Source organism: Epinephelus fuscoguttatus, linkage group LG16 (assembly GCF_011397635.1).
Source record: "Epinephelus fuscoguttatus linkage group LG16, E.fuscoguttatus.final_Chr_v1".
Classification (NCBI taxonomy): Eukaryota; Metazoa; Chordata; class Actinopteri; order Perciformes; family Serranidae; genus Epinephelus; species Epinephelus fuscoguttatus.
In genome coordinates this window covers 31882133-31894829 of record NC_064767.1, presented here as the reverse complement: position 1 = coordinate 31894829, position 12697 = coordinate 31882133, and the positions used below count along the sequence as shown (strand labels likewise).

Sequence of the window (12697 nt, the reverse complement as noted above, 5' to 3'; positions counted from 1 at the left end):
GGACATAAAACATTTTCCAGCATTACGTAATACTATAGCAGCAGTGTAAATGATGTATGTGTCATGATGCCCAGAGTGGGACTTGAGAACAAATGCATCCCACTCTTCAGCAGAAATACACCTAACAATATCCTTAAGCAAAACGCTGATGTCACTGATGCAGGGCTGACTGCTCCTAGTTAATTTGTATCTCTGGTAAACATGAACATGCTGTGTCCAATTTACAGATGACACATCAGTTTTCTTTATCTCTTGCTGCAGTATGGAGTTGCTGCTGTAAAAAGTTGTACTAAGAAGCTATTTTCATATGAAACTGACGTCTCCTGAAGTTGGCTGCCTCTTCATGTTTTCACCCCATTTTCACAGGACTTCATTTTCTCTGGCAAGTTTTTATTGTACATGACAGGTTTTTATTTTTTTAATAGATTCTTTATAGTCCGGCCAGTAGAGTGAACATTAAAACTGTCAAGGCAAGTTATGACAAACATGACCAAATCTATCATACAATTTAAAGTAATCTATTTTCGGATAAGGTGCTTGGCACGACGCCTCGATCAGACCTCCCTTGCCAGGGATCTGCATGTCCATCTGATTGCTCCACTGCTTACTGTAGCTGCACTCACTGTTGTCATGAATCAGGTAGTCACTAAGATATTGACTTGATGTAATAAAGGACGGTCAGCAGCCTCAGCCAACCTGCTAGTGCTGATAGAAGTCAGCTGACCTCTAGTGCTTCCACCCTTTATCTCAGTTACATAACAGGCGAGGTAAATCAGAGTCTCAGGGGATTCCCACGGTGCATGACCGCTGCCACTTAAGCCTCATTTCCACTGCATGGTATTGCCACAACTCCACTTGTTGGAACTGTTCTTTTTTAGTTTTCCATTTGTAAAAGAAAAAATGTCATCCCTCAAAATTAGGGATGCATTTATTTATTGGCTGCACATCAATATCAGCCGATATCCGCCTTGTTGACTGCCACTGACCTTTTGGCAAATGAGTTGGCATTCACCGATGGCAGTGGCCAATGTTTTTCTGTTGTCACATCAATTTTGTGAAGGTAAAAAAGCAGGGTTCGAGAGTAACAGCATCCTGTCATCCCAGGAACAATATAAAACGAGTTTGTGTCGAACACAGGTCTTCCCTAGGACGCTGTTGGGACAAAAGGACACATTAAACTCACTATCGATGGGACAGAGGACATAGCCTATTGGTTCCTCAATAATGCTTCATTGTGAACAACAAATCCATGTTGATATCAGCAGGAGGAGAGATTGTTAACGTTAGCTGTTAGCTGTAGGCAGTCAGTAGCTGGAAATAACTGCTAACGAGGTTGCGTCTACTTACATTTTGATACGTTCAATGCGCTCTATTAAATAAAAATGAGTTTTAGGTGAATGTAAATGATAATGTTTTCACGAAGTGTTAAGTTTTTGGTGAGAAACCTGTTTTCACAGCAATTTAAAATAGATATTAGAGAAGGATTTATACTTTCAGAGTATAGTGAGAATTATGATTTATACTAAAAAACGCTTTTGAAGCATCCATCCATCCATTCATTTTCATCCGCTTATCTGGGGCCAGGTTACGGAGGCAGCAGGCCAAGCAAAGCACCCCAGACGTCCCCCTCCCCAGCAACGCTTTCCAGCTCCTCCTGGGGGACCCCAAGGTGTTCCCAGGCCAGATGAGATATGTAATCCCTCCAGCGTGTTCTGGGTCTACCCTGGGGCTTCTTACCAATGGGACGTACCCGGAACACCTCTAACGGGAGGCGCCCTGCAGGCATCCTAATCAGATGCCCAAATCACCTCAACTGACCCCTTTGGACACGAAGGAGCAGCAGCTCTACTCTGAGCTCCCTCTGGATGTCCAAGCTCCTCACTCTATCTCTAAGGCTGAGCCCAGCCATGCTACAGAGGAAACGCTTGTATCTGCAATCTCATTCTTTCTGTCACTATCCAAATCTTATGACCACATGTGAGGGTTGGGATGTAGATGGACCAGTAAATCAAAAGCTTTGCCCTCTGGCTCAGCTCCCTGGCGTAGCGCCCGAATCACTGCAGATGCTGCACCAAACCGCCGATCGATCTCACACCCACCCATTTCACCCTCACTTGTGAACAAGACCCTGAGATACTTGAACTCCTTCACTTTAGGCAGTAAAGGCCCTGACACACCAAGCCGACGGTCGGCCGTCGACCAAAGTCGGGCCGTAGGTGAGGGTCCGTCGGCCTAGTTTTTGTGGTGTGTCCCGCACCGTCGGCACTTAGGCGTCTGCAGCTTATCGGCCAATTGAGCATGTTGAATCGGTGGCGGAGCTTGTCGGTCAGAGAGATCACTCTGATTGGCTGCTCAGGTTTTATTTCCACGCCCCTGCAGCGAGTGACTCAGCTGCCCAACAGATCCACTGCTTCTTCTGAAGTGGAGCCTGTGGAGGAAACACCGGGACTGTCTGGATGTAATGGTCCGTGGAGGTGCTGCGGTGCTCGGCTGCACAGATAGGAACCCCCTCAGCTGACAGGATGTACCACTCTCTCACTCTGCTCTCTCTCACGCAGGCGCAGAACATACATGCCACTTGGCCGTCAGATATCGTCTGTGTAGTGTGTTCAAATGCAACTGACACAGGGTGACGTGAGGCGACGTAGATGACGCAACAGTTGGCTTTTGTCGGCGCTAGTTCTTTGATGTCGGTTTGGTGTGTCAGCACCTTAACTCTCTCCCAAACCACAGTGGGCAATCACTTTGAAGCTGTTTTTTTAAATACATAATTAATAATTAATTCATATCAAAGGTTGTTTCTTAAATGTGTACAATTGAATTTGTGCTCATTCAAAGGTAGTGTAATGAAGGCTGAATGACTTTCATAAATGGTGCATCCCTTCACAAAACTCTGCTGTGGTCAGCTGAAGAAGTACAGACATTCCTCTGTTTGGTTGCAGATGAAAGGAGTAACTATGTCGGACTGAAAATTATGTCACAGCAGTTTCACGTGCTGTCACCATGACGGTCAGCTAAGAATCCCACTTACATTGATGGGGTACTGGGGTACTAAGTGGAAATGAAAGTGACAAAAGTACCCGCTACCAGAAGTAAAGCAGAGTTTAGTTGAGCTGAACTGTGCAGGGGAAATTAAGCATTAGAGCTGGGATATCTTGGGTCAACAGGTTGAAGGTATAAGACCAAATGTGCAAATATATATTTATCACTTCTACCAGTATTACTTAAAATCTGTTTCCCTATGAGGCTTAAGCTATTTGATCAACAGCAGAGATCTAATAATAAAGCATAAGAAAATTAAGTCTGGTCTGTACTGACAGAATAAACTGTACAATGTTTTGTCCAATTAGACATTGATGTCTCTCTTTTCAGAAAATATACTTTATTCTTCTCCTACTCCTGCTGCCGTGGTTTTGTAAAACAGCACAAATGCAATCCCAAAGTAAAATCCACAATCACAATTAGAAGAGAGAATGCTACTCTTTTACCTTTCATGCTCACATTTTGTCAGGTGATAAAGGTAATCAGACAAGTGACCTTTGGGGTCACAAATAGCCTACAGATTGTGGAAACAGGACATTTCAGCAGAGCTCCAGCTTCACATAAAAGATCATTGTTGAGTTTGCTGTGTGAAGAAAGCAGCGTGATAAGTGATGCTTTTAGAGAGCTCAAGAGCTTCATTGTAACCAGCTGAAACATTTACGGCCTCGTCATATCCAAAACCTGCATTACACAAAAGCACCAGTGACTTTGACCGGAATGGCAGTAGAACACCGTCATTATACATCACATTGAACACATCACCATAATGCTAAAAGCATTTCAGCCTTAATGGCTTTGTCCTTGATATTTTTCACATAATGAAAAGGTACAATATAAGCACTCTGTACTCCCTCTTCTTAAAAAGTCTGCCTTAGAATCTCATTCACTAATCTACCCAAACCAAAGTGATGCATTTGTAATCACTGGCAAAGCTCAGCCAAACAAGTGCTGTTTGTAGATGGTATGCATTGACAGCACTTACTCATGCAATAAACCCTGAGCTGCACTCCCAAACAATCCAAAACAGAAGAAGTACCTCAGTTGGGGCATCAGTGGCTTGGTGGATGGTGCGGGCGCCCCATGTACAAGGCTGTTGCGGCAGCGGCCCGGGTTCGACTCCGGCCTGTGGCCCTTTGTGGCATGTCACTCCCTCTCTCTCTCCCTCTTTCACGCTTGACTGTCCTATCAATTAAAGGCTAAAATGCCCCAAAAATATATCTTAAAAAAAAGGAAAAGAAGTACCTCAGTTTGTTGTCATCTGACAAACAGTGCATCCAATCAGCACTGAGGAATCATTGTCCAATACACACTGGCTTTAAATCTGATCGTTGTCGTGTCTTCATGGCCATTGTATTTGTTCTCTTAATAAGCTCTGTTACACCCGCTGTGCACTTTCTGCCCAGCAGCTACCCCAATTTGTGACCAGAAAGGGAAAGCTGTGTCATAAATGCAGCTACCCAGCACCAAATGGCAGACAAAGTTAGCTGGTGAACATAACGGAGTATTTAGAAGCTACAGAGAAAGACAGTTCCCTCAGGAGTTTGTGGTGACCAAAACACTGTTAAAATATTGGACATATATTCCCCAGGTACATGACTCCAAATGAATGGTAATTTTGCCTCATGTCTACCAGATGTGCAAATAGGCAGTTTACATATTTGCATATTTGATTTAACATCTTGATAAGGTCATACAAAGCTACCTACACCACGGTATGTTAGATGTTGTAGTTTACAGCTTGCTGTCCCAAAGCAGCAAAAAAATTAGTTAATGTACGTTAGGGCTGGGCAACATATTGCTATTATATTGATGTTGTGTTATGAGTCTCAGAGTTTAAATATTGCAATATAGTAAGTGTTGTCTTTTCCTGGTTATAAAGGCTGCATTACAGTCAAGTTTTTGGAACTTAGCAAACTGTTCTAGCTGTCCTATTATTTGCCTTTACCCACTTAGTCAGTGCCATGCCATTTACCCAACAGCCCAAACCTCCAAAGCCCTATTAGTCTGAAAAATATCCTGTTGGACCTAAAGTCAATTTTTCTGACAGTATGTTATCCCAGAAACAAAAACCCATCGCTCCTCAGTCCCATCTCTCCAAAATAATGCACATCCTGCAGTTAGTTTCAGTTTCCCAGTTATGTGAGAGCCACTGTACCCAAGTTGCTTTTCACTGACCCGTCCCTGCTTTTCCAGGTGCTTTTGTGTCCAAAACTAACCACACATTAACCCCTGACAAAGGTAAGGTATCTGTGGTTTACAGAAACATACAATGCAAATATTTTTTCTGGTAATTGACCTATGGCTAAGCCACGCCCCCCTCCACTCACTCGGACAAACTATCAACATTCAGTGACCGGCGTTATGGCAGGTGTCACAGTACACGGCATTTCGCAGGAGGCAGTTGATGATTCTTGGGGACATAACTATCAGATTTAATTCAGAAGTAACCAAAAGGGCCTAAACTATGCATTGGAGGGATATATTCATCATTTTATTGTTGAGAAGGTCGATGAAAAGCTTAAATCACAAGCCAGAATTTACAGGTCACAGTGTACGCTTGTGAACTGCATCTCGTTGCCGTCGCCATCAAAGACAACAAGTTAAAGTGCCACTGAAGTTAAGGTTTTTGGCTCAGAATATGAGAAAAGGATAACAGCCTTTTTACCATCCTTACCAAGAGTGTCTCTCTGTTAGTTTGGTGCTACAGTATTTACACTGAATCATTCAGCATAACGTTTGCCAGTCTTTGTTATCTCTGCGATTACAGCTAAGTTAATGAAGCTAAGCTCCAGAAGTTAACGTTAGCTTAACTAGAGCCTAGCTAACAATGATGTAGGATCACCAAAGTACAAAACTAGAACAAAATAGACTAATGAACTCCCAGCAAACAAGGTGACATGATGAACAACGCAGCTAGCAGCTAACGTGAGGCTAACTTTAGCTAACGTTAGCTAGAGATGTTAAAGATAACTTTATATTTCTTTCCAGCAAAGTGACAATATGTTGCCTTAAACACAATGTTGACTTACTTTAGAACAGATGTAGACATCATTGTTAATCTTATCCACGTTGAGTTGATGTTGTGGTCTAACGTTACCACACAACTTTATCCAAAGGAGACACTTTTCTCGGTTGAGATGTGGTTTAAAGAGTAAAAAATACACCCCGTCGCCCAGCCTCTCAGGATACCTTGTGTCGGAGTTGCATGTACCCCATGCACATCGTTTGACCATTTTTAAACTTCAAATCTCTGAAAAAGCTCATAAAACCGAACGAAACTGACTTTCTGTAATGCATTTCAATGGATGTCCAGGCAGAGAATGTCCGAGTGTATGGGAATGGCTATACACACTGTGATTGGCTCATCGCGTTTGAGGGCGGGACTTAGCCATAGGTCAGTTGGGTTGTGTAACTGCAAGGATTGTGTATTTTTGGAGAAACATGACTTCGGAGCAATGGGCTTTTGTTTTTCGGAATGATGAGCTGTTAAGGTGTGTTCACACCAGACCTGTTTTTTTTTCGCTAGCGACGAGTTTACATACAAAGTCAATGCAAACGGGCGACTGAGCATATATTCGCCCGGCTCCGAGCGACAGTGACAGAGCGATTTTTTGCTTGTCGCTTGAGATGAGAAATCTCATCTGGAGCGGTATTTCGCTGGGTCCTGTCACTTGCAGCTCAACGCTGATTGGCTGCCGTAATCCTGGAATCCCGGGGGGGTGCTTGACTGTCATGACATGTCAGCTTCATTAAAAGTATAGCTGCAAATTAAAAGCAACAATAGATATAAAAACACACAGACTACAAGCTTCTCTTCCAATGACTTTTACTAAAAATGTGTCTTGTATGTTTTCTGAAGCCTTTAAGTTACAAAAATGAAACACACTACACTTCTGAGCATTTATACCTCCGACTGCGGGAGACCGCTGCCGAAAATTATACATTTTGATACATACAGGTAGGCTATATACCAGAGATGGGGACTTGAGTCATTGTGACTTGGACTTGAGTCGACTTGAGTCACTGTTTTGATGACTTGTGACTTGACAAAAAATAAAAGACTTGAGACTTGACTCGGACTTGGAAGTTAAAGACTTGGGACTTGACTTGACTTGAGACACGATGGCTTGAATGACTTGAGTGTTATTCACATCATATTTTCAGTTTGAATATAAACTAGAACTTGTTTTTTAATTTATTTGCTAACATTAACCCCAGAAAACATGAGCGAACATTCCGACCGGTTCATCACAAGACCGACTGTACATTTTATGTATGAGCAACACAGGGTTAAATGAGCTAAATGGGTGATTTTGGCTGCTGCCTTGGTCAGTGTGTGTGCGTGCGTATAGGGGTCGTCTCTGCAAAGTAAACATTGCAGCGATGAAGTCACCTAAAATTTGGTTAAAACTGAGTAACCCAAGTAACTTAGGTTGTAAAGTTGAGTGAATACTGTTTGAGATGGACTAAATGAAGTAATGGTTTTAAAATCGAGTAATTATTACATGCTAAAACACTAGTAAACAAAGTAGATATTGCTTAAAAACAGATCATGACATAAATATGGGTTTAAAACTTAGCAAAGTAAGTAAATATAATTTAAAATGGAATAAATATGTTAAAATAGTACATGAAATAGATAAGATTTTAAAATGAAGTAACTTTTAGTTAAAAACAGCCTATGAATTTGATTTGGGTTAACAGCTGAGTTAATGAGGTGTATATATAGCTAAGATCAGATTCTACAGGTAAAATTACAATAATAAGGTGACTTGACTTGGACTTGACTTCACCTATTAGAGGACTTGACTTGAGTTGACATAACCTGTGACTTGACTTGACTTGCCCGAGAAAAAATGACTTGGGACTTACTTGAGACTTGCACATGTGTGACTTGGTCCCATCTCTGCTATATACATATTGCAAAACTCTATAAAAGTACACCAAAGCTTACATTTTCATTTCCAAATATTTATTTGAAAATTAAACCATTCATACTGTCAATAAAAAAACAGTTTGTTGATAATAAAAAATGAATGTAATCTCAACAGTGACCGCGTCAGCCGCCGGGACTGCGGCGCTTGGAGGGGCGCTGTAATCCTGGCGGTCCTAGAGTAAAGCACCACGGACAGCGCCAATGCATCTATCGCTGTAGCTCAGAGGCTCTGATTCCTGAGTCAGAGCATGTGAGCAGAGTTGGAGCTGGAGCTGCCTCAGCCATAGGTTATTGGTAGGAAGAAAAATGGCTGCTGAAAAAACTGTCACTGTCAACTGCCTCCAAGCGCCGCAACGATCTGCCAGACCATCATATGTAACTTCATTGTTTATGCTGCCCGTGTGCTCAGAAGCACACAATGAATGCATTATTGAGTAATTTCTGAGAAGTTATGATAAAATAAAATAAATATTACAGACTATAGAGTAGGACTGACAACTTCTCCAATGTCTCATGTCAATTAATTAACACTATTTGTCGGCTTTTTATAATGTTTTTTTTTTTTTTTTTTGCTGCTGCGCTGTGTCTCCTGTCTAAAGGGGCGATTTGCTAAATACATTCTACAATAATAACTTAGATTAATTTTTGGTCTATGATATTGTTGGCTATATTACGCATTTTAATGAAAAAAAAACCCCTTAAGAATAAAAGAAATAAACACCGAAATAATTAGTGGAAACTTTTTTTTATTGATAACATACTAACACACACACACACACACACACACACACACACACACACACTGAACACAAGACTGAATGAATAAATGAACACTGGAAGCGGTTCAGCCGCAGTCCCGCCAGCTGGCGTGGTCACTGTTGAGATTCGTTTTTTATTATTAACAAAATGTTTTTTTATTGACCGTATGAATGGTTTTGTTTTCAAATAAATATTTGGAAACGAAAATGTATGCTTTGGTGTACTTTTACAGAGTTTTGCAAAATGTTTATAGCCTACCTGTATGTATCAAAATGTATAATTTCGGTCGGAGGTATAAATGCTCAGAAGTGTAGTGTGTTTCATTTTTGTAACTTAAAGGCTTAAGAAAACATACAAGACACATTTTTAGTAAAAGTCATAGGAAGAGAAGCTTGTAGGTTTTATCTAAACTGAGTTATTTGCATTATAAAAAAGTGCACTTACATCGATCACTTCCATAAAATAAAATGAGAAATTGGAGAAGATTGAAAAAATTGTTAAAATTAAATTAGGGAACTGATCACATTGCTTTTAATTTGCAGCTATACTTTTAATGAAGCTGACATGTCATGACATGTCACCCCCCCCCCCACCCCCCGCCCGAAATTCCCTGATCGCTGCAATGACGTCATCAAAGCGAAAAAGCTGAGCTACTGAGCGATGAAGCGAGCGATGAAAAATAAAAAGTCCGGTGTGAACACACCTTTAGAGGAATGGGCTTTCGGTCTGACATGACGTTCTTCAGACTAATGGGTTTTGGAATTTTGAGCTGTCAGAACAATGGGCAGTCCCATTTTTCAGTCCCAGTCTTTATCTCCACATTACTCATGATTTTTTATCAAAACGTTCATTGTGTAAATATTTTGTAAAAGCACCAACAGTCAATCCAACTATCATCATCATCATCATCGCAATATCAGTAGGCTATGAAGCTATTTGGTCAAAAATGTTGTAATATTTGATTTTTTCCATATCATATTTAACATACCATACATAACACTAAATGACATCTATATATCTAGGTTTAGCCCTGCGATAGTCTGGCGACCTGTCTAGGGTATACCCTGCCTCGTGCCCAATGTCAGCTGGGATAGGCTCCAGCCCCCCCGCGACTCCTAACAGTATAAGCGGTTATGGAAAATGAATGCTTTCCCCCCCTTTATAAAAACCTTGGGCCACCACATGCATTCTCAGTTCAAATAAGTTTTGGTCCAGAAAAACTGAGGAATAAACAAAACATGACAAATAGTTATTTTGATATTATCCATCCCTGCAGTACTGGATGCTTACAGTTATCATGGCATTGCAGTGATAAATTATTGGTGCAGGCCAATTAGGCATAATCAAAATTGGTTTCACTACCTCTGTGACCCTCTAAATCAGCTTTAAATGGTTTTAAAGAATCACACTAAAGTACCTGCTGTAGATATTTAGGGATAATATGTTTCAGGCTATTCATGTTGCCATTAAGATGACATTTAATGACCTTATTCCCTGTGCTGGAGGGTATTAAATGCTATATTTCTTAAGGTTGGAGGAAAGAATTAAGTACAAGTACTAGGTGTAAGAGATCAAACAGCACATTTATAGCCCCAGAGTGAACAGAGCCACAGACTACAACATTGCAGCCTTATGTTCTTTCATGACACCAGAGAGTAACGGAGGTGTTATTGCTCTTTGAAAGCATTACTGGTTAGAGGGGAGCAGTTAGGGGGCTTGTGTGTTAAATTAAATGGGTCGTTAAAGGGTCAGGAATCATGGTCCCCCCCAGGGCTTCACAGAGTGGGAGGGTCAACTCTAAGAAAAGATCAATTAGTGTTTTTAGATTTAAAGTAATGTGGAAACAAATGATTACAGGCTATTAGTGAGGGTAAGTGAGAAAAATGTCTCTGTCCAACCAAGAACAGCTATTGACAGGCACTGTTATTCCCACTGTGTACGTGTGTGTCTAAGAGGACACAGTTGCACATAGAGCAATATGGTGGTTGATGGTCTTTGACTATTGGCAGTACAAATTAATTTGACCACTAAAAATATACATTCTGGAATAATTGATTTCAACTGCTTAGTGAAGAGACTAGTATTTTACACTGGGACAAATAATTCAGTGTGGCATGTGTATGTGTCGACATTTCTGTGCCACCTAATGGCCATAAGTGTAGTCATACATTGCTAAGCAAATATAGAGCAAGTAAGTGGGAATGCGTGCCAGGAGACAATAGCCGAAACAGATTCAGCAAGTAAATGATGGTGTATGGCCACTGCATAGACCGCATAGGCCACTGTAAGCTCCCTTTTTTAATCACTGGATGGCTGACACAGGCGTGTTATATGAACTCTTCTGAGAGCACATAGCTGTAACATTAGTTGTTTCAAACTCTCTATTTCCATTGCCCAGTGTGCTCTTTGTTATCACACACCCATTGCTTTCCTTCGTTTGAGATCTGACAGTCACTCTTTGAATTCTTGTTGTACCCTCTTCTACAGTGGCATTGACTGGAGAAATGGCACTACCTTCATCTTATCTCAGAGAACCGACATCAATATTTGATTAACAGTAGTGGATGGAAAAGCACATAAATTCGCATTTTCTTTTGCCAATTCTCTGAAAATTTGGTTTAAATTTGCCCTACATTACATGAAACCCAGCATCGAATGTATTTCATTACAAATCATTTCAATCAAGCTAACTGCTTTTAATTGTTTTGTTTGCTGTCCAGTTCAGGAAGTGCCTAATCCAGCTGTTCACCGGTAAGGGATCCATCCCAGACGGCAACCTGAACCAGACCTCAGAGCGACCTGGAATTACTGCAGAGAGTCATACAGGAGAAATGTCAGCCATTGCGGCCCGAATCCCAGTGGGTGGCACTGCCTCACCCAGGTCTGACGATTCTCCAACTGACTGTGGCTCGTTGGCCCAGCTGCCCATCCCAGAGAACAAAGTGTGTCCAATGTAACAGTAAATTCATCCCAATAGGTGTTCTCTTAATGTCCACTGAACCCAAGCGTCCATAAAACCCTTCTGTAATCTAGATACAGTGTGTTTCAAAAAACTGTTTGGATAATGACAGAACTTCAAATGTTTTGTTAATTCCTTGGGGAGAGGGTGGGTAATTGTGAAGAACTTTTGAAGGGTGTTCATAATTGACAATGCTAGCAATTTAAAAAAATATTTAACTTGCAATTACGGAGAGTTACAAAGCATCAAATTCTAGAAAAGGTTTTGTGCTCCAGCATGTTTCAGAAGTTTATTCAATGTTTGAAAGAACTGTGGAGACAGAAATGCTCAAAGCTGTACCTGCTAGGTATCTTGTAAAGGTTCACTTGCCAAACACTCTGTCCAGTTATTGGAGACTATCTTGGATGTTCTTTTGGCCATCATTGCATCACATTAGAGGGCACTTGATTCAACCTGATAGCATCTGCCTTCATATCCCAGTGAATAAAGAGACTGTTAAAACGCAAACCTTGACATCAGTTAGTTGAGGGCTAGCCAGTATTTTTCAAGTACCACAATGCATCCAGCCTTTCATCTCATCCATACCTTTTCCTTTGAAGCCCTGTGATGGCGCCTGTAGAGAAACTGTTGTTTTTCTATGCTGTTTCAGTACTTCGCTTTGGCAGCACATCTTTATTCATGTCTGCTCGTCGGCGGAGGACGGAGCAGTCTTCTGAATTTGGATACTTTTATTTTAGTTTATAGTTTGGGTCAAAGCTTTCATCTTTAGTGAAGATGGTCAATGGGACTTGGAGATGCCATTCCCCTGTTGTCTCTGTTGCAGATGAAGGAGGACAACATATTTATGAAGTGCCAGCAGGGGATCAACAAACACACAAACATGCACACAACTACAAGAAGCATGTATACATAAGCTACACATGCACACACCCACACAGATTGCAGTTCACTGCCACTGTGGCACTGTGATAATACAGTGCACCAATATATAACCTAGCACA

The 12697-nt window shown here is 41.2% G+C and overlaps 1 protein-coding gene across 1 annotated transcript in view; it reads left to right on the top strand.

Moving 5' to 3' along the window:
• The window catches only part of valopa (vertebrate ancient long opsin a), a 34994-nt gene extending 23110 nt beyond the window's left edge, over positions 1-11884 (top strand). The window contains exon 5 of the mRNA XM_049600573.1: positions 11458-11884. Within this exon, the coding sequence (XP_049456530.1) occupies positions 11458-11694 (237 nt within the window). The 3' untranslated portion in view covers positions 11695-11884. The remainder of the gene's footprint in view (positions 1-11457) is intronic.
• Positions 11885-12697: the final 813 nt, after the last annotated feature.